This window comes from Pseudonaja textilis, chromosome 6 (genome assembly GCF_049901715.1).
Source record: "Pseudonaja textilis isolate UNSWEBS1 chromosome 6, rPseTex1.2, whole genome shotgun sequence".
Taxonomy (NCBI): Eukaryota; Metazoa; Chordata; class Lepidosauria; order Squamata; family Elapidae; genus Pseudonaja; species Pseudonaja textilis.
In genome coordinates, this window is record NC_141995.1 from 45554802 (window position 1) to 45580959 (window position 26158).

General features: G+C 42.4%; 3 protein-coding genes across 38 annotated transcripts in view; 2 read left to right on the forward strand and 1 right to left on the reverse strand.

Annotated features, from left to right (window-relative positions):
• SLIT2 (slit guidance ligand 2) overlaps window positions 1-2578 on the forward strand; it is a 224515-nt gene extending 221937 nt beyond the window's left edge. For 19 of the 20 annotated variants that reach the window (XM_087936499.1, XM_087936500.1, XM_087936504.1 and 16 more), the window contains one exon: window positions 694-2578. In XM_087936499.1, coding sequence (XP_087792625.1) covers window positions 694-935 — 242 coding nt within the window. In that variant the 3' untranslated portion in view covers window positions 936-2578. The remainder of the gene's footprint in view (window positions 1-693) is intronic. The other variant, XM_087936491.1, reaches the window with a different exon arrangement.
• Window positions 2579-7189: 4611 nt separating this feature from the next.
• PACRGL (parkin coregulated like) lies at window positions 7190-18629 on the forward strand. 13 transcript variants are annotated; one of them, XR_015744158.1, is made up of 9 exons: window positions 7190-7302; window positions 8172-8279; window positions 8425-8582; window positions 10302-10369; window positions 11755-11845; window positions 13324-13458; window positions 15313-15420; window positions 15744-16318; window positions 18309-18629. XR_015744158.1 is itself a non-coding variant. In XM_087936478.1 (9 exons), the coding sequence occupies exons 2-9, from the start codon at window positions 8234-8236 to the stop codon at window positions 17978-17980; spliced, it is 744 nt and encodes a 247-aa protein (XP_087792604.1). In that variant the 5' UTR covers window positions 7190-7302; window positions 8172-8233; the 3' UTR covers window positions 17981-18629. The 13 variants fall into 13 exon arrangements, 10 of the variants coding, with proteins under 10 accessions (XP_087792604.1, XP_087792606.1, XP_087792602.1 ...); XR_015744156.1 differs by having other exon boundaries at window positions 7190-7293; window positions 8422-8582; XR_015744157.1 differs by having other exon boundaries at window positions 7190-7293.
• The window catches only part of KCNIP4 (potassium voltage-gated channel interacting protein 4), a 267695-nt gene continuing 259772 nt past the window's right edge, over window positions 18236-26158 (reverse strand). For all 5 annotated transcript variants that reach the window (XM_087936485.1, XM_087936483.1, XM_026699757.2 and 2 more), the window contains 4 exons: window positions 23473-23580; window positions 22430-22534; window positions 21969-22031; window positions 18236-20482 (listed from right to left, as the gene is read on the reverse strand). In XM_087936485.1, the coding sequence (XP_087792611.1) occupies window positions 20435-20482; window positions 21969-22031; window positions 22430-22534; window positions 23473-23580 (324 nt within the window). In that variant the 3' untranslated portion in view covers window positions 18236-20434. The remainder of the gene's footprint in view (window positions 20483-21968; window positions 22032-22429; window positions 22535-23472; window positions 23581-26158) is intronic.

A 26158-nucleotide genomic window follows, 5' to 3' on the forward strand; every position in this document is an offset into this window, starting at 1 on the left:
AAACAGGCTGAGGTGAAACTCTCCCCTTTCCACTTCTGTGCTGTGTCTCCTGTCTTTTTTTTCTCACTCTCTCTCTCTTCCATTTCTAGAGCTGCTATTTATTCATTCTGTCCTTTTGCATCCATGGGATTACAATACAATAGCTCTCCCACTTAAAACTGGTTTTATGCCTCGAAAATTTACGGAACTAGGGGACTGGAGCCTCTGCTAAAAACACAGATTGAAGAGTATTTAACTCTAGGTCTAATAAATGAGATTGCATGCGGTCTCAAACATTTCCGAACAGTCATAGAAACCAGATGGTTGTTTTTTTTAAAAAAAACAGAGGATATGTATTTTTGTAATAAAGAAAAAAGATTTAAGTTCCCAATTTTCTTGTCGTAGTAATTGCAGTGCATTTTGAGTTTGGATGTAAATCAGTACCAAAAAGAGGGCTGCTCTGGGTGTGCATGCTGGCTTTAATCCTGTAGAGGGGAATCCTTGGTTTATTATTATTATTATTATTATTATTATTATTATTATTATTATTATTATCATCATCATCATCATCATCATCATCCCCATCATTATTTGTTTCTTTGTTTGCTTGTTTGCTTTCTAAGCTGAAAGGAAAGCCAAACCGGAAGGGATATCTTGAGGGGCTGCTCTGCGTGGAAGCCCCCTTAGCACCTCTCCTTCTTCTTCCCTTTGCAGAAATCTCTTGCCGAGAGGAACGCATCCGCGATTACTTCCAAAAGCAGCAAGGTTACGCCGCGTGCCAAACGACCGAGAAGGTTTTGAGACTCGCGTGTCAAGGGGGCTGTGTGAACGGGCAGTGTTGCAGGCCACTGAGAAGCAAAAAGAGGAAATACCTTTTTGAATGCACCGACGGCTCCTCCTTCATAGGCGAGGTTGAAAAAGTTGTCCGATGCGGCTGCACCCAATGCCCCTCTTAAACCAGGCACTTTTCTCCCCCACCCTCATTTCTTTCTGGAAAATCCTGTATCAGCCGCTTCTCGGACTAAAGTCAGGCTTCGTAGTGGATATATATTGTAAAATATAGAACAAGCTTATTTTTATTACGAGAACAAAGAACCTGTTTCTTTTAACTACAAGAAAACAAAATCGAGTGCTCAAAGAGACCTCTTGAAAAACCCCAAGGACTTAAAGAAAGAAATATGTATATGTAAAAAAAAAAGACCTGATTAAAATTTCATCCAGGATAGGAAAGATTCACGACTTTTAACACCCAACCTTCTTCAACACTCTCTGAAGATAAAGAAGCCCTTTGCTCAATTATCTTTCAGTTTGATCCTTGTATCGATGATAAGAGAGAAATATAAAGTTTTTCTTTTTATGTACTTTAACTATAGCTGGGGGATGTGCTTTACTTTGGATTGGTTTCATTTTCTTCACGAGACCGTCAGATGGAAGAAATCCAATTTTTACAAAATGGGGCCTGGGGGGTGGGGTAATGATGCATTTTGTACAGTGTAAAAAAAAAAGTTGAGAAAACGAGAGCTTTTGCTAGTTCACAATTATCCTAAGATCTTCTAACACGTTTTTTTAATGTTATCATGTTACAAAGAAAGAAAGAAAGAAAGAAAGAAAGAAAGAAAGAAAGAAAGAAAGAAAGAAAGAAAGAATTTACCCACCCTTTTACAGTATTAATTTTTTTTGTAATATAAATGATAAGATTGATAAAATAGATTATTGTTGAGAAAATTAGATATAATACGGAGTTTTGTTTCTATGAATCTTGAACAGCTCTATACAGTATTCTGTTTATTGAGAAATATTTATTGTATCAAAGTACACTGTACTTAACATCTAGGCCAATCTTTTTACTTTATTTCCCAATGCTTTAATATATATTAATTTATATTTGTCCTGATATTTTTGTATTTTCAGTTGTTTTTTTAAAGAGAGAGAGGAAAACTTAAAATCAGGATATTTGCAATAGGACTAATATAGCAGATTCTCACGGGATAAATAGATTTGATCTGGGTTAATATTTTTTACGGTAGCACCTGCCAGCTGGTGTCCGTCCTAGGACCAGAAGCTGCAAACAATCTGATTATTATTTTCATTATAGCAAGGAAAGATGACATCTCTCGAGTCTTTGTAATATATGAGGAAATTGTCTTTACAAATAGGTGGCAAATGTTATAGGTGTGATTCTCCCCTTCTCTCCCACCAAGTATACACTACTTTTCAGAAAATGAAATTATGTGTTGAAAATGACACTAGAAGATAGATATTTTCAAACTAATGTTCCCTTAGGGTTTCATACCTTTAAAACGAATAAAAGAGGCTGTATTACCATTCCCCCCATTATTAAAACTACTTTAAATGCCCAAATATTTTCCTTTGTTAACATGTTGCTGCTAAGTTTAATATAGAATTGGAATAATTCTTTATAATGGGTTGTTCTTCTTTTTTTAGTAAATCATGGGGTACCCTGTAAAAAAGGGGGGTTTAATTTCTTTTATACAAGGAAAAGATAGTTGTACATGTGTAATATGGTGTTGCTTTGTCTAATTTGGACCGGTATCAGTATCTTTACTGATGTTTGTAAATTAAACAGATCTTTACCTCAGTTCCACTTCTTGTATTTCTCAAAGGAGTTTAACGTCCTTTGGCAGATCAACTTTTATTTCGGATATTAAGTTGAGTTTCTCTTGGGAGAGAACTGCAAAAGCTATATTCTAATACCAAATGTACAACAATCAGTTGTTATAGCATATTGCAATCTGTTATATTTTAAGTTTTTGTGTGTAGAAAACACAACTTGTTTCTCAGATTTGGCAACTTCAGCTCCCAGAATTCCCCAGCCAGCTTATTGAAGTCTGCATCTCTTGAAGTTGCCATGTAGGTAGCTGGCTTAATGAGGTAAAGAGTGGAGACGCTCCGATAGAAGAAAAGCAGAAAGGAAGGACTCAAAAGTGCATTTTTCATGAGGAACTGGAGTTTCTTTGTTTTTCCTCGAAGATGTTTCGCTTCTCACCCAAGAAGCATCTTCAGTTTAGACTGCATATGTTTGGGGTTAGTCATCTGAGCGTTAACCTTCTATTCCCCACCATTCAGTCAGAACTGAAGAAGCTTCTTGGATGAGAAGTGAAACGTCTTCAAGGAAAAACAGAGAAAGTCCAGTTGCCTCTTGAACAAAAAAACACTTTTGGGACAGCCACGGCCCAGATGATGGAGAATCTCCCTAGACATTCAAGAAAGAATAAGCTGAGGGAGAAGTAAGTAAGTAAGTAAGTAAGTAAGTAAGTAAAAGTGACAAGGTGCCGGGAAGACTCATGGACAAGAAGAAGTCGTCTGAGGAACTTGGGAGTGAAACATCCCATTTTCAGCTTCCTAAGAAGTGATCCCAGATATCTTAGCTCTTTTTAATATTGAGCACAGTAGTCAGAATGAGCATTGCATGGAAACTGCCCACTATCAGCAGTTCGATCCTGACCAGTTTGAGATTGACTCAGCCTTCCGTCCTTCTGAGGTGGGCAAAATGAGGACCTAGATTGTTGGGGACAAGAGGCTGACTCTGTAAAACCGCTTAGAGGGGGCTGGAAAGCACTGTGAAGCGGTATATAAGTGCTATTGCTACTGCTTACACTGGGTGGGACAGCATTTTCAGTCTTTTTGAGAAATATTGGACAATTAAATGTGTGCTGGAATGGAGGGGTTTTCAGAAGGATCCAAAGGGTGGAGTTGAACAAAACAGAAAGGATACAATAAATAAGATAAAGAATGAGATATCAAAATATCCATGCAGAGAGAATTCAATTCCTTAGAAGGCCCTGCATTAGTTCTACAAACTTCTGATTAATTCTGCTTTGGTGCCAGTTTGATAGCTTGAAGAACAGAAGGATCAAGTCTCTGCTTTTTATAACCTAATATGAAAATAACCCCGTAGCTTTCTGTTCTTTTTCATCCGGATTGCATTGCCTGCTCAGGCACGCTGGAGCTTCACCAGAGAATAAATTCTGCCAGATTTCATAGTCCATATTTGTGTGTGTTAAAAATAATAGCACATCCCTCTATCCTTTGGGGATGGGATGTGAAGAAATGAGATCTCTTTGATGGCTGCTGTAAAAGCAGAGTTCGTATTCGCAAGCCTTCATCATGCCAACAGATTGAACGTTAGAAGTTGGAACGTTAAGATGTCAAATTATCTGAAGTTTCCGATCAAATAATTCTATTGTTGCTAGGCCAGGATAATTCTGTGCAGGTCAGAAACTATGACCAACTTCTGTGGGAGTGACTGGATTATAAGGCAAATGACACGACAAGTGAAGGGTGCAATGATATAATTGAGGAAGAGTATATCACTTGTTAAGGTTGTTTAATGACCAAAGTTACAACAGCATTGGTCCTTTGCCAATTGAGCCCACATATTGGCTGACCATATTGTGCATCCCTGGGTGGGTCGTATAATCCCCTTTTGTGACTTTTCTGACCAGCAAGGTCAACAGGGAAGACCAGTTTTCACTTAACAACCGTGTGACTAATTTAAGGGCTGACGGGATTCACTTAACAACAATAGAAAGGGAAATCGTAACAGTCACTTGACAAAATAAATGGTAGCAACATTAATGCTGGGCTCAATTGTAGTCATAAGTGGAGGACTACCTGTAGCCTGAGTTACACCTGAGAAGCAATCCAGAGCTTAGTGTGCGTTACCTCAAACCATCAATTCTGAAATATAAGATACTTCTCTAAGACAAAGCCTGGAGAAAGAAGGACTTCATCTCCTCCTAATGAATTGACCAAAATATCTTCCATGCCTTGGTTGACTGTTCTCCAGGGCAATATAAACCAGGGGTCTCCAACCTTGGCCCCTTTAAGACTTGTGGACTTCAACTCCCAGAGTTCCTGAGCCAACCTTGGCCCCTTTAAGACTTGTGGACTTCAACTCCCAGAGTTCCTGAGCCAACCTTGGCCCCTTTAAGACTTGTGGACTTCAACTCCCAGAGTTCCTGAGCCAACCTTGGCCCCTTTAAGACTTGTGGACTTCAACTCCCAGAGTTCCTGAGCCAACCTTGGCCCCTTTAAGACTTGTGGACTTCAACTCCCAGAGTTCCTGAGCCAACCTTGGCCCCTTTAAGACTTGGGACTTCAACTCCCAGAGTTCTGGGAGTTGAAGTCCACAAGTCTTAAAGGGGCCAACGTTGGAGACCCCTAATATAAACACATTAAGCCACTCTTTGAGCTTACACCTTTCTCCAGAAACTTTAAATCAATTATCCACGAAGTTTCTCAGCTTCTCCCTCTTTACAGTAGTCCATACAACTACTTTTACTGCGCCCAACACGTTATAGATCAAAGATAGCAAAGGGGCTGAGAGATTTGCCATAAATAAACAGACTTGACAACCAAGAAACCCCACCCCAAAAATTTAAAAATCGTAATAAAGACATTAATGAGGGGTTACTTTATTATTATTTCCTTCAAAACATAGTTTGCATCCATTCCAAGATGGAGAGGAGCAATCCACATAAGTTCAACAAAAAAAATATTGTATAAGAAACAAGAATTCATCGAGGAAATGACAGCTGTTGCGTTAAGTGTGAGGTGTTTTTTTTTTTAACATAATACTTTTATTTTTTTAAATTTTATGTAGCATGCCTTATTTTAATTGTTTTAATTCGTTCTTCTGACACAAACAAGCTACTATATACTATATATGAATATAACATTTGCAGTATGCAGCGATGAATTCTGGATGACGTTGAAGGCACCTTTGCAAGTTGGAGAGACAAGCAGTTTGCTAAAGAAAGTAATGTAAGCGCCACAGGATGCCACCTCCCCCCCCCCACACACACACAATAGTGATTCTCCCAATATCTGCTTCTGTCACTCACAATGTCACATATTTATACCACCCGTTTTAGATAAAGTACTTCTGATCGCTCGGGATTCTGTTGCTTATTTTTCAACATGATTTGGAGCAGGGCCTTCAGGAGGCATTGATAAAGTCATTACACAACAGAAAACACAGAGGGGTGGATGGATAATTCTTTCAGAGTGGGGTGTGTGTGTGTGTGTGTGTGTGTGTGTGTGTGTGTAAAACCATGGCCCCCTTTTTATTTTTTATTTATTTTTATTTTTTTAAATTTTTTATTGAGCATACACAGAAAAGAAATAGACATTTAAAAACAATGAATGTGGTGCAATCATCCTAACACACAGTTGTCTTAACATCGCTAATTCATATAAAAATTGTACATATTTACATTTTATATGCATGGTATATATTCATAAACCTTAATCATTTCTTATATTCTGGATCCTTCCTTTTTTCCAACCAGTGATAAAACGTTTCCCGTATTTTGTAATAATTAGATTTATCCTTATTTTTTAGTTCTTGTGTCAGTTTATCCATTTCTGCGCACATTCAAATGTTCCTAATTATTTCTATTTCGCCTGGAGCTTCCTTGCATTTCCATTTTTGGGCATAAACTAATCTTGCAGCAGTGATTACCTGGATTATTAAATATATGGTATCTCTATTGTATTTTCCCACATTAATTTCTAATAAGAAAAATCCGGGTCCATATTCTATTTTGATTTTGCACATCTCTTCTAACTGTGGCCCCTTTAAGACCTATGGACTTCAACTCCCAGAATTCCTGAGCCAGCCACGGGAATTCTGGGAGCTCCAGAGTTGGAATCCCCAGGGATTCTGGGAGTTGAAGTCCACAAGTCTTAAAAGTTTGTCAAGCTTGGAGGCCTCTGTTCTATGAAATAACCGTTGGAAAATTCTCTCTGTGGCAGGGGTTTCCAAACTTGGCCTCTTTAAGTCTGGAGGTCTTCAACTCCCAGAGTTCCCCAGCCAGCTGGCTGGGGAACTCTGGGAGTTGAAATCTTCCAGGGTTAAAAGGCTGCTGTTGCTGCGTGCAAAATATAAAACCCCGCATGGATCGGAGGAGAAGGCGATAGGATTGCACCTCCTTGCAACCCCCCATCTCCCAGGCTGAACGGGCTTCTGTTTCAGGAACCGTGAAGAGAGGCGGACTCCACTTCCCAGAATTCCTCCAACCGGCACGGCTGCCTGAGGGATTCTGGGAGTTGAAGTCCGGCTCCGCTGAGGTTGACGCAGACACTGCCGCCGACCTCAAGAGGGCGCCGGACATCCCAAAGCGCCGAACGCGTTTGAGGGCGACGCTTGGCCTTGCCGCCGCGCCGTAGTTCCCATAGCAACAGCAGGGCCGCCGCGGCCTACCTCGTTTTGCGCGACGGGCTTTTCCTGCCCGGTGGCCCCACGGAGGGAAAACGGGCGGCCCGCTGCAGCTCAGGAGCCCCGACGCGGTATTTCAGGCAGGGCTACCCGCCCGCAGAGCGTGTGCAGACGGCTTTTCCCCGAATCCCTCGGGAGTGCGGGGCCAGGGGGGCGACAGCCGCCTCCTGGGATTTCCTGGTGGTCTCCCATCCCATCTATCACAGAAGTCATGTTTGTGGGGGGGCTCCCCTGGGGAGGCCAGTTGAATGCATCCCTGACTTCCGGTTGCCTTGTGCCATGGGATCTCCTGGTGGCCTCCTGTCCATAGACAAAGCCTATATCAATATTTTTTTTAAACTGGAAAGCCAATGTTGCTTCGTGTTGCCTTCTTCTTGGGATCTCCTGGTGGCCTCCTGTCCATAGACCAAACCCAGGCCACGGTGTTTTTTTTTTAAGCCAAAGGGCTAAAATTGCTTCGCGTTGCCTCCCTCTTGGGATCTCCTGGTGGTCCCCTGTCCATTGGCCAAGCCTAGCCCCCCTTTTTTTTTTAAGCCAAAAGGCCACAGTCGCTTTGAATGGCCTGGGATCTCCTGGTGGCTCCATATCCTTAAACCAACCGGGAGGGGCATTCCTTTTTCCTCAGTTCCCAGGGCTGAAATATGGGCGGCCTGTCGCCTTCTGCCTTTAGGTCCCCGGGATTGAGCTGGCATTCCCTGTTCCCTTCTTGCCTGGGATCTCTTAGTGGTCTTTCATCCAAGCCTTTACCACTGGTCTCTTGGAGCTGATCTCACTGGAAGTTGGTGGGGGGGGCGGTCCATCCCCTCGCCTCTTTTCCCCCCTCCTCCCCCCGCCTGCAGCCATGAATGACGCCTCCCAAGCCCTGGGCTGACCACAACAAAGCCCAGAAGCCTGAGCCGTTGAGCCCCCCTTAGCCTCCTCTGGACCCCCTCCCTCTGCTCCTTTGCAGACGCCTGTTTGGTGCAACACAATGAGGGCCCCTCCTCCCCTTAGGACGCCCCCCACGAAGGGATGCATCGGACCAAGAAAGCCGAAAGCGCCAGAAAAGCAGCAACTGGTACTTGCAAAATTCTCTTCTTCTTCCTCCTCCTCTCTCTTCTCTTTCCTCTTTTTTTTTTTTTTTGTAAGGAAAAAGGGGACTGAATTCTCTTTTTTTTTTTCTCTTTTCTTCCCGGGCATTTTCTTCTCGGTATTCGGAGCAGGCAGCGTGGGGCAGAGATCGTCTACAGGCCGTGGAAAGAGAGAGCAAAGCGAGAGCCGGGAGAGGAAGACCTGCTCGGCTCCTTCGGCGTCTCAGACTTTGGCCCTGAAGCCGCAGCCACGGCCGAGTGACCGCCTTAACCCCAAAACCATTGACCCGGTAGGTGCAGCACTGGGCCGGGGAGCCCTTCTTCACCTCCTTGCCTCAAGCAGCTCCAGGCTGAGGAACCACTGCCTTGCAGTGTTTAGAAAGGGCCCATCCGCTGGCAAAGCCACATCTCGTTGCAAGGGATTGCATTTATTCACTGCTACCACCCCAAGACTGCGCTGCCCCTTTCCGATACCCCCCTGTTTGTCAAACCTTGCAAGCTGTGAATGGACGTAATTCACAGCCGTGGAAATAAAAGAGGTTTTGCCAGGACTGAGATGGTGTTTTGTACTTTCTAAGGAAGCAGAACGACATCCTAATCCTCATCATCCAGTGAAAATTGCCCAGGCCACCTGCCTCCAGGAAACTGGGTTGCTTCCTCTCATTTGCTCACCTGAATTTGGGACGGTCCCTGCTAAGTCCTACTTCAGGGCAGGGACTTTCCAGGAGGTTCCAGCACTAATGACAAGACGGGATGTCCTCTGTGGAAATTGACCGCAAGGACAGCAACCGATTTCTCTTCTGGCATCAGATCTGGTTGAGCCTTGGAGCTGTCCAGCCTTCCCACCCGCTCTCCAGGAAGGCTCTTTGGCCCTTTGCGTGATAACTGCCATTCCTTTCAAAAAGCTTTTTTAGCGTCTCTGATCCTGGGGCTTTGTTGCCTCCTCTGCAATTTGTAGGGATGATTCTGACTCTCCTATCACTTTAGTGTGGCCCTGGGAAGATGTGAGGCTTTATCCCACCCCAAAGCTGACATTAGAACTGGAGGGAGTGATTAGTTTTTCCTACAGGGGAGGGAAACCCAACAATGACAGCTAAGTGCACTTTGAAAAGGAATCTTTTCTAAGCTGACCTGGATTTAGAGTGATTAAACATGATAATGTTTTTTTTAGCAATCTCCAGATCTTTTGAATATATCCAAATAAATGCTCTAAGAGACAGAAAACTCCTATTTCACGTGCGCAAGATTTTTTAGAAATACATTATAGTCAGCCTAGAGATTTCATAAATCCCTTTGTATTATCAGTTCTTTTTATCTCGGCTGAAAGATTCCCAGTATTTCTAGTTTATTGTATTTTTCCTCCCTCTTTCTCTTAATAGTCCATGGATTATTTTTCAGTCTCTTCCTTTATTTTGCTTTCAAAACTAATGTGCATATTTTTGTATATTTTTAAAATATATTTTATTTATATGTGCCCATTTGCTGCCCTTTCATTTTTTAAAATCTCAATTTGATAAGGAGCAATACTTAGTTCCACCATTTGGTTCCAAAACTCCGGAGAAGGTTTTGCATGAAACCATCCAACTCTGGTTGACAGCTGGCTGCTGTTTCTTGCTCTAAGCAGTCTTAGCAACAAGTTTGGTTTGGATCATATGTATTAATAATTAGTAAGATACATATTATCTTATTAATGTAAACTCCAACTGGTAAAAGTTTGCCTCTTCATGTTCTTTAGGTGAAGAAGAAAATTCACATGATCTTTTGTCAGTTGAAAGTATTTGGCGTGTGCACTCTTTCTGATTTTAATCTTCATTCTGAATATACATTTATGCTTATGTTTTTGTAATAATATATCCTCAAAATATGACATATCTGCTGTAAAATTTAAGCACCTTCAAGTGCCATTGGAAGGATGTAAATTCAGTAGAATTTAGAAAAGCTATGACTTGCTGGGGCATATCTGTATTAGAATAACAATATGCTGACCATATTATTTCTTTTTGTTCTAGTTCAATATTCAGTCAAGAGTACCTTCCGCCTTTGCAGCCATTTATTCTAAAGGGGGCATCCCTTGCAGGTAATATCAGGGACCGGGGTGAGCAAATTAAATTTATGGAAACACTAAATGTTGAATCAAATGAATATTGCTTAATTCGCATATTAGCATTTTAAAGTGCTTTCCACTTTCATTTACAATTAAATAGGCTTTGAATTGTACTGCATGTAGATTAAAAGAGCAATAATTCAAATATAATATGACCAAGAAAAGTTAATTTTACTTGTTTCTGGGAATGCATAGTGCTTAAACATTTTTCCAGAAACAAAACTTTTTTTAAAAAAATTTTTTTTTAGTTTTGCTGGTGGCTGAATTACAGTTCTGCTGTATTCACATTATGTCTTGTGGCTGCTTCTGAATTGTATACATTTTAAAGTAGTTGTTACATTTTTGCCTCAATCCATAAAACTCACATATTGTACTTGTGATTCTTCCCTTCAAACTTGAAAATATCAATTTAGGCCCTTGTAGAAATGCTACTTAATTTTTAAATTCTATTTGGAGTGATTAAATGTACTGCCAAAGGCAAAATTGCCTTTCATGCTAACATGAAAAGAAAGAGGCATGTACATCTCCAATGTTATTAACCAAATAGTGAAGATATTCTTGTTGGATAATACCTTGAATTTCCATCTTAAAATGTTTGCATTTAATAACACTGTTAGAAATGTGATAGTTCTGTTCCTTCCCTGATTGACAGTGGAGGAAGATGTACAGTGCTTTGGGTTTTTTTTTTTAAAAAAGCATACTTAATAAAGAAAAAAATAATCCTTCTATCCGTGAAGTTGTAAGAACTGAAACTGGCAAGGTCGAAATCAGTTGGTGGGCCAGACTGAATGGTTTTGTAAATATGGAACAAACGTTTACAACTCTTAGAACCAGAAAACAATTATTAGAAGTTTATTTGTTACCACCCCTTCCCACCCCAAAAGTGGTAATTTCTGCTTTCTGCAATTGGCAAGACTTTATGGATTTAAAGGTGTCTTCTTAAACTCTCAATCTGTCCAGGGTGAGTCTGTGAAACTTTGAGCTCAATCTTTGAATGCGGAGTTGAGTTGGTAAAAACTCCAGAAAAGTCCAGGATTTTGACAGGAGCCCCTTTAGTGTGCAGTACACTGATTTCTAACATGTTGACAGGTACTTAAGACCACCCTTTTTCAATCGTCCTCGGGATGTTAATGGTGTTGGTTGAGAGCCCATGAGACAGGATAATTTATATGATTTTGCTAAAATAAAATGTGCTAGTTTTGTAAAAGGTATTTTAAAAAATTTGACATTAAGTGAAAAATAGAAGACACACACATTCTCTCTGTGTGCCTCTCTCTCTCTCTCTCACTGCTTTCATGTCAGTGTTGACCCTTGCACAAACCCGTTATTTATATTTCCAGTGCTTTGTTTTATTTTAGATTAGTCCATGGCTCCATAAGGCACACATTGCAATGGGACAGTCATCCTGCAACACTTCAGTTTGACCCTCTTCTTATTAATTTAGCAGAGGTAAACCGTTTTGGGGGAATATCAGCTTTTTAAGTCTGGGAGAGAATTCCTACAATTTGTATTTTATTGTTGACACTGTTCAAAGAAAAAGGGGAAGCTGGAATTTTCTTAAAGTGATGTATTACAACCCTCCTTTAAAAAAAAAGCACTCGAAAAATGAAAAGTTACAATTTTATGAAGAACACTGAAAGCCCAGTGCCAGTTTTGTCAAATCAATATATGCATGAAAGAAGATAGCGTAAGAAGTGGTTGGTTTTGTCCATGTAATTCTTCTGCTGCTTGGCTAGAGGTGGCCATGGGATCAGAGTTTGGGGGAAGCGGAGAAATCTAGAATGTTTGGGGGTAGTAAGGCTTGTAAAAATGAATCCATCGCCAAACTTTGAATCTTTGGTCTACATCAGCGTTCCCCAGTACCAGGGAACTTATTAAGATGTCTGGACTGGCTGGGGAGTTCGAAGAATTGAAGTCCATGCAGCTTAAAATTTCTGAAGCTAGGAAATGTTGGGCTGGATTGCTTTCTTGAAAAAATAAAGGCATTGTATCCTGCCACATCTACACGAATTTTCATGTAAAGACATTCCATGCACACCATTGCGAGTTGCGAATCGTTCATTGCCTAGTATAGAAAAGTAATTAATTTACATTGCGAGTGCTTATTGCTTTAGAAAGTTTAGAATTGAAACAGTTGGGTAACTTTATTGGTCCTCTCCCTCTACTACGTTCATGCTATATGTAATTAACTTTTGTACACCGTCCAGCCTCTTTCTAACCTTTCTTCTTAGGGTTAGGGTTAATTTTGAACTTACCAGACGGGAATATTCTGACTTTGCAAAAAAACTAAAAAAAAAAAAAACCACCCACCTTACTTGGAACTGCCTATATATACTCAGATGTTACCTTAACAGCTCTGAGGTCCTTGGTTAAGACTTGAGCTGTTTTGACCAGTCCCAGGCTGTGAATCGAAATGGAGGTGAAATCTTGAGTAGTAATTAGTTCAGAACGAGAACTTTTGTTCACAGAGCAATGCTTACCAAGGCATGCAACTAGCACTGATTACAGTACTTTCTGAACAAGGGTGTTTGAAAAAAAGAGCCAGAAATTAAACCAGCAAGAATACACAGGGTTTTCCTTAAATCACTGGAGGCTTTTAAGAAGAGACTGGACAACCGTTTGTCTGGAATGGTATAGGGTCTCCTGCTGGCGCATGGGTTGGACTAGAAGACCTCCCAAGTGCCCTTCTATTAGTCTATGTTCTATCTAAAATATGATATTAAAAAAATGGGGAAAAGTGCCTGGCTACTGTGCTAAAGGCAGAATCCCCTTGTTAAACGTGGCAATGCTAGATAGACCCAGAAGGGGGCAAACAAACCTTTGAGATGGGAGGAAACTCCTGAATTCTTCCCCAGGATATTTTGGGAGGGATTTTGCAGGCGGAGGGAGCGGGGTGCATTAACACTGCGTTGTGTGACTCCCCGCAGGGGCTGAAAGAAACGAGGCACCCCTACACATTCATCTCCCAGGAGGGCTTCAAAGAGCTGCTCTCAGCCGAAGGCGCTGCCCAGAAAACCCTCCCGTTGCTTCCTCGGCTCGTTCCGGTGTTAAAAAGTGCTCTGGTGAGGTCTCTGTGGCTGGAGGGCACAATCGCAGGTGGCGCTGGCCTTGTCTACCTTCTGGAACTTGCTCTGCTACACCTCCAGATGAGCGATTCTCAGCTTTGACAACTTGAAGATGGGGGGGGGAGGGGCTTCAACTCCCAGAATTCCCCAGCTGGCCCACACCTTCAAGTTGTCGAAGCTGAGAAACCACGGCTTAAGAAACCGCACCTTAGGCCATAGACGTTGTGCTTGAGTCACTGTCTCTTTAGCCCATTCTGGAGAACGCCCTTCCAGGAAGCGCCAGGTGGAGCTTTAAAAATGTCATGAAAAGAGGACTCAACTTGCGGGCAAAACATTTCATCCTCCAACTGAAACATTTGTTTTGCCTCCTGTTTATCTCCTGAGAAAAGTGAGCGGAAGGTTGACAGGAAACACCCAGGGGGAAGAGGGACTCTCAGCTTATGGGTTTTCCGTAGGTGTAATTAAACGGCAGGCGTGGTGGTGGATGGTTTCCCTAAATGGCTTCGGGTTGGGTCACAGCAAGTTTTTATTCGTGACAACTCCTTTTAAGAAGTCCTGTTATGGATGTAGGAATGATGGCCACCTATTAGCACTGCGTTCTTCCTCCCCAGAAGAAAATATTTACAATGAAGTTCAGTTGTTTTAAGCATCTGCGATTGTAGTTTTCTCCCCAAGAAAACAGCTCTTTTTCCAAATAACCCATTAGTTATTCTCTTCATATTATACTTCAGTCCTCAATGTACGACCACAGTTGACCCCAAAGTTTCTGTTGTTAAGTGAGACATTTGTTAAGTGACTTTTGCCCCAGTCTAGATAGATAGATAGATAGATAGATAGATAGATAGATAGATAGATAGATAGATAGAGAGAGAGAGAGAGAGAGAGAGAGAGATGTATAGATAGATAGATAGATGATAGATAGATAGATGGATGGATGGATGGATGGATGGATGGATGGATAGATAGATAGATAGATAGATAGATAGATAGATAGATAGATAAGAGAGAGAGAGAGAGAGAGAGATGTATATAGATGTATAGATAGATAGAAGATAGATAGATATAGATAGATAGATAGATAGATATGGATAGATAGATGATAGATATAGAAAGATAGACAGAGATAGAGACAGATATACGTATAGATAGAGATATACTGTAGATAGAGACATAGAGATAGATAATGATAGAGATAAATAGATAGATATAGAAATATAAATAAATAGATCAGATAGTTGATAGATAAATAGATATAGAAATATAGATAGAGAGATTGAGATAGATAGATAGATAGATAGATGATAGATAGATAGATAGATAGATAGTGATAGAGATAAAGAGAGATATGAGAGAGAAAGAGAGAAATTATAGATATAGATATGTTCTTTCTTTGGAGATCATGAAATAGAATTTCATTTTTAATCTGGGCCAGTGTGCTCACAGTAAAAAGTGATAATAAAGGTTACCTTATATGTGCACACAGTATATTTACACTCTGTACTGTTTAAATATAAATGATGCCAGCCTTCTGGAAGAAAAATTTTAAAATGAATTGTTTGTCTGCCTTGGGGAATGCAGCCCTCAGAATGGAGCAGTTCCAAATTACCAGCAATTGCAATATTTTTATATGACTCAACTGACAGGATGGTCACATTAGAAGGATTCCGTGAATGCATTTTCAATTGCATGAAAAGCATTGCCGTTTTGTTCTGGGCCACCTTTTCTGGACCCCACCTAATTATTATTGTTGTTGTTGTTGTTACTGTTATACTTTGAGGGGCTTGCTTTTTTAGCGAGTGCTTCTTCCACCCGGTGGATGTGTCTTCATTCAGTTTCTTCTCTTCCTAAAAGGCCCATTCAGATGATGAAGTGTTTAGAAGAGGGCTGAACGCTTTGGTACAGCTGAGTGCTGTGGTTGGCTTTTGGCTCAACGGTCATCTGAAGCATCTACTTTCCAGTGTGAGTATAACCATGCTGGATCCCAGCTTGCCAGAATTTCTGCTGATAACTTTGTTCTAAGTTTTCCTGGTTTGTGGCAATGTGGGGGGATCTGTATTGTAAAAGCGTTTCTGTGACTCTTTGTCCCTGTTCATGGGTGGTCTATTAAATTAGATTAAATTCCTTTGGAAATTGGAATAAGAAGCTGCTACAGGTCTGGGCATTTCAGAGGCGTTAGCTGGGTTTTCTCACCACCCTCACCCCTAATGCCATTTCCTTAGTCTTAGCATGTTAACCCAAGCCCTCAGATTTCAAACCATGGTTTATCACTTACTATGATACAGGGGGTCAAGTTATTCTCCAAAACACCTGAAGGGAGGACAAGAATGGAAACTAACCGAGGAGAGAAGCAACTTGGAGCTAAGGAGGAATTTCCTGACAGTGAGAACCATTAATCTGTGGAACAGCTTCCCTCCAGAAGTTGTGGCTGCTCCGTCACTGGAGGCTTTGAAGAAGAGACCGGGCAGCCATTTGTCTGAAATGGTGTAGGGTCTCCTGCCTTGAGCAGGGGTTGGACTGGAGGACCTCCAAGGTCCCTTCCAACTATGATATTCTGTTATAATCTATAAATCCGTCCCCTCCTGAAACCAGGGTTTAAAAAAAAATCACATTTGCTACTCTAGACAGACATTTGCCTGCCCGCCCTATAACCCCGCCGTATCCTGCCTAGATCAGACGAGGCATTGTGCTAAGCGACGAGGCTGTCCTCTTGCAGCCTTCCAGGCCATTTAAATGGAAATCTGACTTTGCCCCTTTGCCCCTTACTTTTGGCCCCCAGCTTTCCAAGAGGCAGATGAGCAAGAAGTTCAAAGAACAAACGACGGAGGCTTTGCAAAAACTGGAGCAGTACGGTGGAAAAGTAAGGGCAACCTGTTGGTCTCCTCCATTGCTTTTACTACCTGCATTTGTCTGAAGCTGGTTCTGTAGCCTCGAGAAGGAGAAGGAGAGCAGGATTGAACCAGTCCCTAAGCTTTTGCCAATCCTACATTCTTGTCAGTGCAGGTTTGCAATCCTGCCCTTCGACCGCTGAAAGGAGCCTCTCTCTTCTGCTGCAAGTGGGGGGTCCTTTGTATTCTTTAGGGGGAACCTCATTAATAAACGTGCACCCCCGCCCCCCTTGCCACAGATGAAAGGTGAGGGAAACTCAGCCATGGGGGTTTCCCCTGAGATAAGATACCTGGAGTGAGTGAGTGCCCTCATCTGAGTTCTTGAGCCAAGGATCGAATGCGGGGACCCCTCGAGCTCTTTGTGCCCGTGGCAGAAGCACCGAGGCGCTTAAGGGTCGGAAGGATTAGCCGGTGGCATCATCGTTGCCCATTTTTGGGGTGTGGGGTGTGGGGTGTGTTTCTCCTTTCATGTCTCCGTCAGGAGCTAGAGCAAAGGGCGGGAGCACAACCCTGCCCCACGGCAGCCCCTGGGTCTCGAACGCGGCCTTGCTAGCTTCCTGCCCAGCCTCTCTTCAAATTATGGGCATTGGTTTGAAGTTATGGCGGTGTTGAACAAGGGGACTTAAGACTGGGACTTAAAAGTTAGAGACACCAACGTGTCCTGGGATGGAAAACCAGGTACCTGGCAGCGGCCCTGCACTGACCGCCTCAGGGGTGCTTCATCTCTACCCCGCCCCCCCTCCCTCCACCCGCAGTCCAAGGCCTTTTGGCCTCCTGCAGCCACTGATGGCCCAGCTGATACTTGCCATCTTGTTTCCTCCGTTTCTTCTGACCAAGCACGACCAGCCCGGCCCTTCACAGAGTGGCTACTCCCTGCCCCTTCTGCATCCTCTCCCATCCTTAGCAGCCACGCCAGGCCTCGCCATACTCACTCACCCTGTGCCTCCCCAGTCTCTCTCTCTCTCTTTCTCTCACACACACACACAACTGTCTCACACGCTTCCCCATCCGGCAGCAGCCACCAGATGCCACCGTACTCACCCATGTCTCCCCACCACTCATGCGCCCCCTCCCTCCCTCCCTCCCTCCCATACCAGGGAGCCGGTCCTTACTTGCCTGCCAGCCTTCTTTCAAATTTCCCGCACATTGCAACTTCCTGCCGGCTGCCCCCTTGGTTGTTGGATGCTGGCAGGAAGTTGCACAGAGCCGCTTGCTTAATGACGCACGACCCTCGCTTAATAACAGCAACGGGGAGGGCTGGGGTTGCCACTGCCAAGACCACATGATGCCAGGCTCTGCGGCTGCAATCCTTAGCAACTCAAATCCCACTCCCCACGACCGGCATCGCCCAAGGGCTGCCTGTGTAGGGCGTAACCTTGGTTTATTCTTGCTCCGTGCCCCTAAAGAGAGAGCTGGGATAGTTATCACGAAAGCTGGGATTCCTTCTAGAGGTTGGCATGGGGCATCCAGAACCATCTCAAACCAGGAAAATTTGTTTTCAGGTGAAGAGGGAATTTGGTTGCCCCTAAACTGGCTTCAAATATCAACCTATTTTTCAATTCCTATTTTATGCACAGGAAAGCCTGACCATTATAAAGGCAAAGATTCCGACTTATTCTTCGATTTCTTCCTAAAGACGGCGATGAAGAGGCAACTCTGTTGGCGTTACTTATTTTTTCTAGAGTGTCTTGTTCTGTGATCTTTCAGGGAAAGCAGCGATTAATATTTAAAATTAAGACGAGTATCAAGAATAAAAGTGTCCTGGATGCTTAATTATGAAAAATGCTTAGGCATGGCACCATCTGTGTTTTAGGCCCTCTTCTGGGGGCTGAAGGGTTTGCTGGTTTGTTAAAATTATTATGAAACTAATTTATTTTTTTAAAAAAATATATGCACCTTTTACTTGCTAGGCTTAACCCTCACCTAAAACCTATGTGCATCTTGACGTTTTACTAAATTTAGATGCTGCTGCACAAGGGCACTAAAGACCTTTCCCAGTTCTGGCTAAGGAGGTCCTGAAGTTTCCCCTCTTAAAAAGGACTTTGAAATAGCTAAAACTGGAAGGGATTATTTCTCAGTGTTTTTGTTGATAAGATCATTTTAGTTTGATAGTGTTCTTATAGGAAGATCTCTTGTGTGAGTTCTAGATTGGAAAACCTACATAATTTGTTCTTTTGGGACGGAGGTCTTTTCTCCAGTATCACTATGCTCAGAATACTTTATGTTTCCATCAAACACAGAGATTTTCATGAGTATTAAATAAAAACAGTTTAATTGCACCACAATCCCCAAGTATTAAACTTTATATAACAAATACACAGGTGCGGACTTCCCATGAGTACGCTTAAAAAAAACACACACCATGCCTTCCGTGTCTTCATTTTTATTACAAAATGTGCACATTTAATTCTTGTTAACATTCTACAACAGGGTTTAGATGTACATGTATTGTACTACTCATATTCCTACAGTGGCAGTAATAAGAGCAGCTTGACTCTCTAAGCCATCTTGCACCAGATTAGATGCCATTTTTAAAAATAGAAAGAAAAAGAAAAACTACAACGGTTTGCAGCATTTTTGTACATCTATAAGCTTTTTGGAACTTCAGTGCAAAATTTCACAATTAATGCTGGCATATGTCTTCTATCGGTACTTAAAAGCATCTAGCCAGACAGTAATTTAATATTATTTTGACTATCATGAGAAGTAGGAGTGCTTTTTGTTTGTTTGTTTGTTTGGCTACTGTCTATTTCTCCCTTTATAGTTTTTTTTCCTTTTTTTCCAAAAAAAGAGTGGGGAATACCAACTTCTCCCTCTCTCAACTTAGATATTGTGCACTTGTATTTTTTCTCCGTGGTGACTTTTAAAGGCTGTGGCAAATTTACTCTTTGTTCAAATCATTTTTCTGCAAATTTTCTGTCCTTCACAGAAGCCTCTCTCTCTCTCCCTCCGCTTTTCACGCTGTGAATAGTAGGAATTGCAGCTCCTGAAAAATCTACAGCTCCTTCTAAGTAGTCATGCTAATAAACTTCCAATCTTACTTTCGTCTTGGAACCAGAGAAGAAAAATCCTTCATATAAATGACACTCAATTGTCATAGTTGTGACCTGGTCCATGTTTCGAGCAGGCACCTCCCTGGGAGTGTGACTGAGCCTCTCTTACTGGTTACCTCACCAGCCTTCGCTTTCGCTCCCATCTTCATTTCCAATCAAGAACTGGCAGGATCAATTAATTCCCACCTTTGAGAGGCCCAAACTTTTATCTGAATTACCGCCCGGATGTTCACTGTCTCAGTAAATTTGTCAAAGGAATAAATGTATCATAGGCAGTGGTTAAATAATACTTTTTTTTTTTTTGCACAAGAAAAGCTGTTATAAAAAGTGTAGTTCTTGAATTTAAAATTAAGGAATCTGATAATTCCTCTCAGGCTAGGCTAGACTCCATGTGCCGGTCCATTATGGAGAGAGGTATTTTTACCACCACCCCGCCCAATGGGGAGAGCCTGGAAGCAGTGTTGGTTGCCCCATTCCTCACAGTGGCCCCATAAGGAAGCCGGCATCTGAGACCCCTAACAGATTGGCGAAGCCTCCAACTGCCCCTTGGATGGATTCCCCTTGAAGTGCAACGGTCAAAAGTGCCCCCTCACGCTGAGAATGACATCGGATGAGTTTCCCAGAGCAGGGACTGTGGAACTCAAGAGCTGACGCTGTGGAAAGTCATAGTAACCAAAAAGCTTGCCTTTCCCTCCACCCCCCCCTTCCCATCCCTCCAAGACCTCCGCTGTGCAAGTTGGAAGGACAATAAATGCGGTTTCCCTATTGCTGTTTTCTTTGGATTGTTCTGTGACTCAAATGACATTTGGAAAAACAACTACCAGAGTATTTGCTGAATGACTTCTTCGCTTCACCTCAGTGAGTGGAAAAACACAGTCTCCAAAGGTAGGCTTTTAATTAAACAAAAGCTTATTTGCATTATAGGCATCTCAGTGCAAAGCTGACAATTCTTGATTCCTACGCGGCAACCTTGGGAGACGGGTTGCTGCAGAATTGCTCACGTTGCCCACTGATTGAAGGGAGAGCTGCTTGAGGTTAAATTATATTTTCAAAGAGTTGCATGGAACGCATAATGTTTTCATCCTACAGACAAACAAAAAAAAAACAAAACAACTCATACAAACTCTTTAATTATTAGGAAAAGATACTTGAAGCCCAATTCTTAACCCCACCAACATAAAGTTACGGATATAGCGAATGTCTCTTTTGAGATGAAATTATTATATCTGATCATCTCCATCTGTTTATCTGACTATCATCTGTCTGTCCACCCATCACCTACCTCAGTGATAGCAAACCTTTTTGTTGTGTGCCAAAAGCGCATGTGCGTGTGCTGGCACCCACAATGCAATATGCCCAGCCCCCCCCCTGTGCACAACACCCCCACCCCACCCCCTTACCTGCACTGCGCATGCGCATACTTCCCAGCTGATTTTTGACCTGTTTGAGGCTGTTTTCACCCTCACAGAAGCTCGAGGGAAGCCTCTGTAGCCTCAGGAGGCCGAAAAACAGGCCCGTTTTGGCACTTCCAGTATTTCCAGAAGGCCCGTTTTTTGGCCTCCCGAGGCTGCAGTGGCTTCCCTCGAGCCTCTGGGAGGGCAAAAATGGCTTCAATTGGGCTGAAAATCAGCTGGGAGTGCAGGTAAGTTTGGCTGGGGCTCACGTGCCATAGGTTCACCATCATGGATCTACTATCAACTAGCTCATCAGCGATATCTCAGCTAGGTAATCTTCCAAGGTCAAAGGTAGCTGAAACACAGAACCACAAGCTATCATTCAAGGTTCAACCTTCAATGTTTTGATGGCCTCTGCAGCACCTCAGCAAGCCACCCCCTGGCTTCTGGAGATACGGATGAATGTTCTTCATCTATACACGAGGACCCACAGAGGCCACCAGATCATCATCCGTGAGCTGTGCAAGTGATTACAGTTGTGGGAATGTGCGCTTGTGCATTCGAATGCCTTGTTCCCCATTCATAGGGCTGGTAGCACTTGCAATTAAGAGACAGAACTTGGTAGCAAGAAAGATCTGGGGTTCTATTTATTTTCTTAAATACTTAAATATTAAGTATTTTCATTCATACTGATCAAGTGTAGGAGTGAAAGTAGAAATAGCTAAATGGTGGCATGAGTCGCCTAAAACAGGTGGACACTTTTTGCATTCCAGGAAGATGTTTGGGTCCTAAAATCCCCAAGAATCTCTGAAACCAAGCAGCAAAATAGCAAATCCCAAGTATGCTGTTCTCTGTTCTTTTCACCTATCAAACTCAAGAAATCAAAGCTAAAGTTGGAAGGACCCAGGGCATACATTTCAACCTACTTTCTGCGGGTGTTACTACCCCTGCATCTCCCGTCTGTTATCCTTCTGGCGGCCTTCAGAAGCTTAAAAAAAAGCTAATATGTGATGTGCAAAGTGGCAAAATTCACAAGTGGGGGGGGCAGTCCCTTTCATTTTCAGGCAGGGGCTGGACACTCGTTTGTTGGGAACGGTCAAGCGTAGAGAAAGAGCTTGTGCAAAGCTTCCACGCTTCCTCATGGCTTACAGGCCACTTGCCCTTCAATGACTTACTTTTTGGCAGCTTTCAATGAATTCATCGATGGTAACTACACCGTCTTTGTTCTTGTCCATTTTCTGCCAGAAATAAAAAAGGTTGCATAAGTAATTTGAAGCTCTTTTTCCCCAGATGCTTCTGGTCAGTTTTTTTAAAAGACTTATCCATGGATGCTACTAAAAGAGAATGGTTTGGTCCCACCGTTAACTTCTGTTCTTGATTTTATTTTACTTTGTTTCCTTCTTTTCGACATATATGGAAGGTGGTACATGCAAGAAAAATCAAAGTCTAGCACGAGACTTGTACTTTCCATTGAAGTAGCTTTAAAGTATTCATAAATTAAATGCTTCCTTGGACACAAGTAACTGATTCGTCTTTACAAATAGCGTAATAATAGCAAATTTAATGACCATCAGAATTTCAAACCATCAAAGGGATCTTCCTGGGTTTTCCTTATAGGATTTAGTTTAAATCCTACCTGGAAAAACGATTCCACATGTTGTTTTGGAGCATCCTCCCGAAGAACAGGGTATGTGCATTTCCCCATCATATCATAGATGGCCTTCATTATATCAAGCATTTCCTGGTGGGAAACATATTAAACTGGTGAAAAACACACATTGCGTTGATGGAAAATGTCCGACCCCTTTGGAGCTCTCTCAAAATCCTGCCATAAGATGACTTCACAGTTGTGATTCAAGTTCCCACGTGTAGGCGCTTGTTTTCAAGCAATTCAGTGACCTCTAAGGGTCAAGTGGATTTCTCTGGGTTCAACAGAACACCATGGATCCTGTTCCAATGATCGATGAACACAGTAACAAGAGTTGGAAGAGACCTTGGAGGTCTTCCTGTCACCTGAAAGACCGTATCTCTCCACCTCACTGGGGCCTTTCTATTGCTATCTTGAGAAATGATCAAGAGCTGGCATGGGATAGGTTTCCTGCCTGAGCATGGGGCTGGACTAGACAACCTCCGAGATCCCTTCCAACTCTGTTACTCTGTTGCTCATAACAAAGAAGGTCGGGAAAGGCCCCTCTCAAGATCAGCCAATTCCGGGATTCGTTTGTAAAGCAGGAGGGTCCGTGCAATGTTAGCAGAACCCATAAGGGGCAAATTTTGGAAAGCCACTCAGAGTCACCTTATATGGGAGCCTAAGAATCTCTAAATAAAATAAATCTTAGGAGTTTTAACTGTCAAACAAGATGGCTTAATTTACAGGTTTGCTCTAATGGCTACCCCATATATGCATAAAATTAGCAACATACAAACCCAGGGCAACAGAAAGAAGTTACTCCCACTGAGGAATAGCTTTAATGCTTGATATTGTCTGTAAGGGCATGAGTAAGTAGGCAATAATCCCAATAACTGAGCAGAAAAGGGTTTTTAAAAAAATCAAATATCTAGATGGAATTGTTCCAGTATCATACACATCTTGTTCCACACTTCTGAATCCATAGGTCATGATTTATCTATATGTGGGGGGGGGAAAGTGTACAGTTAGCTTTGCCTTGGACTCCTTACCTCTTTCGTTATACAGCCGTCTTTGTTTATATCATACAAATTGAAAGCCCAGTTGAGCTTTTCCTGCACTGTCCCACGGAGCAAAATGGAAAGGCCCATCACGAAATCCTAGAAGGGGAAGAAGGAAACAACAACAAGAAGAAGAGACAATAGAAAACATGGCAGTTCTGGTTGCTTTAGGTCCACATGGCAGGGAGAGCTGCGCTGTGGCAGCGGGAACCACAAAAGAAACCCAATTGCTTGATTGAGCGACACGTCTGTCGTGTGACATCTGAGCCTTCAGAACAGCCTTTGTTCCTTGGCTTGGTAGCTTCATGGAAGCTGAAGAACCTACGAAGATGGACAACCTCTTGCAAAACTCTCTGGAATCTTTAAAAACCCATTAACCCCCTTGGGTCTTTCTTGCTGTCATAATCGGAAAACAAAAATGCTCCACTCCAATTGAACAGAAGTATATACAGTTTCTCTAGGGCAGGCCACTAGAAGAGAGCAAACCCCACTCCTTACTAGCACCGATGGTGTCTCTTAGTTTGAGTCATGAGAAAAGCAGAAAAAGAGAAGTGAGAGCCCGTTTAGTGGAAGCTCAAACATCAAGCTAGAAACAGGGAGAAGGTGAGTTCTAGTTTTGCCTTAGGCACAAAGCAGCTGGGTGACTTTGGACCAATCGCTCCGTCTCAGCTCTAGGAAGAAGTCAAGGACCAACCAGTTCTGAAAACTTGCCAGGGAAGCTGCAGTCAAAAGACTGAAAGGCACGCATGCATGCACACAAATCTCAGAAGGTAACATCAATGCATCCAGCTTATTGGGGCCAAACAGAAATCTAGGTTTAAAAAGGTATTTCACATCCAGAAGTTGTAAATGCTCCAACGCTGGAAGTTTTTTAAGAAGAGATTGGATAACCATTTGTCTGAAATGCTATCGGGTTTCTGCCTGAACAGGGGTTGGACTAACTCTGTTATTCTATTTCTATTCTATTCATGAAACATCTTCAAGAAAACCACCAATTATCCCTAATTCTCCTCCTCCTCCTCCTCCTCTCTGCAAACCCCACTTCCTTCTAGCACTGATGATGATACCTAGTTGGGTCATGAAAGGTCTGCAAGAAAACCACCCAGCTCAGAGAGCACCAAGGACCCCTCACGTCAACCATGCACTGCGAATATTCTCCTTTATGGGCATCTACTATTGATCACTCAACTCCACTGAGCAGTGAAACGAGTAGCTTTACAAACAGCACTCGCTATCCCTAGCTATGGACCCAGCCCAGCTCCCATTTCATGAAGAATTGTTTTCGTTCTTGTGTTCTTGTTTTTGTGAAAGAAGAAGGCTTTGCTTGCATTCATGTGGACCTGAGGGAAAGCAGAGACTTCGGCTGATGAGATGCCCTTTTTCTCTGCCCTCTTGCCTTAACACACACAGCAACCTCAATTAATTGACTTCAATTAATTCAGCCGTATAAACGTTCTGTGCCAGGAGGGTGGGAGCGTCTTCCTAGGGGGCAGCCTAGAAATCAAGGCAATCAACACATAAACAAGATCAGGAAGTTACTTGTCTGTTACACAGCAAACGAAAGCTAATTGCAAAGACCAAGTAAAAGGTCATTCTCTCTCTCTCTCTCTCTCTCTCCCTCCCGCGCTCTCTCTTTCTCTCCAGACTCCACTGATTTCTTAAAAGCAAATTTTATTGCAGACGCAGTTTGTATTAAGCCCAGACGGTGATCCAGACTGGTGAGACTGAATGTGATTTGGAGCATGGGTGGTCCTGCGCCTAGTGCCTTCCCAGGAGCTCCTCAACCGAGGCCACGCCAACAGTGAAGAGATCAAAGCTAATCAAAGGAGTAGCTGTCGACCCTACCTGTAATTTACATTATTAATTATTCTTCCTCTCTTCGGATGATTTAAGCACGGCCTTGTCCTTTAGTGAACACTGAAATCACTGGCATAACTCAGTTGCCTATGAATACATCAAACTATCTCGTGAAAGGTAACATCCCATTAATTTAAAGGTTACTGCTCTGTAGGTATTTTAAATAGTCTTCTTTGGGGGGATGAGGAATGAAAAATGTGAGATAGAAATAATCTAGCCAGACGCACAAGAGCACTTGTTCTGTGCTTCTTAAAGAAAAAGCAGAACGTTACATAATAAATAGACCTGACTAAGATATACTTTATCCATGCTGAGGATTTTTTTCAGTCACGTTGAGTTAAGTGAAGAGATCCAGTGAGTATTTAAAACTGTTATTCCAGGCAGCGGGCTATCACTGCAGGAATTACCCAGAATGGAAGATAACGATGGAGAATTGGAATTGCTAGCGTATTATCAAAATCCCTTCGGTGGCTCACCTGTCTCATCTTTAAATACATATGAACTACTTCATGAATAAATAAATAAAGGCATATTTAATCATTTGCAGACTACTCCGTTTCTACATTCATAAAATAGTTCAAGCAATGAATGTGCAAATACTGACAAAAACCTCGTTCAAATGCTTTACTAACTTTTGAAGGCTGTACATCTTGATCATAACATTCCTCAGTATATATATATATCTTTTCCCCCAGGTTTTTAAGGCAGCTTTCCCAATGTTCATCCCTAATTTTATTTCCATAGCAGCCCTCCTCTGGGTCAGGATGCCAGAGTCACCGAGTGTGTGTGTATCACTTATAAATAATATATAAATGCATAA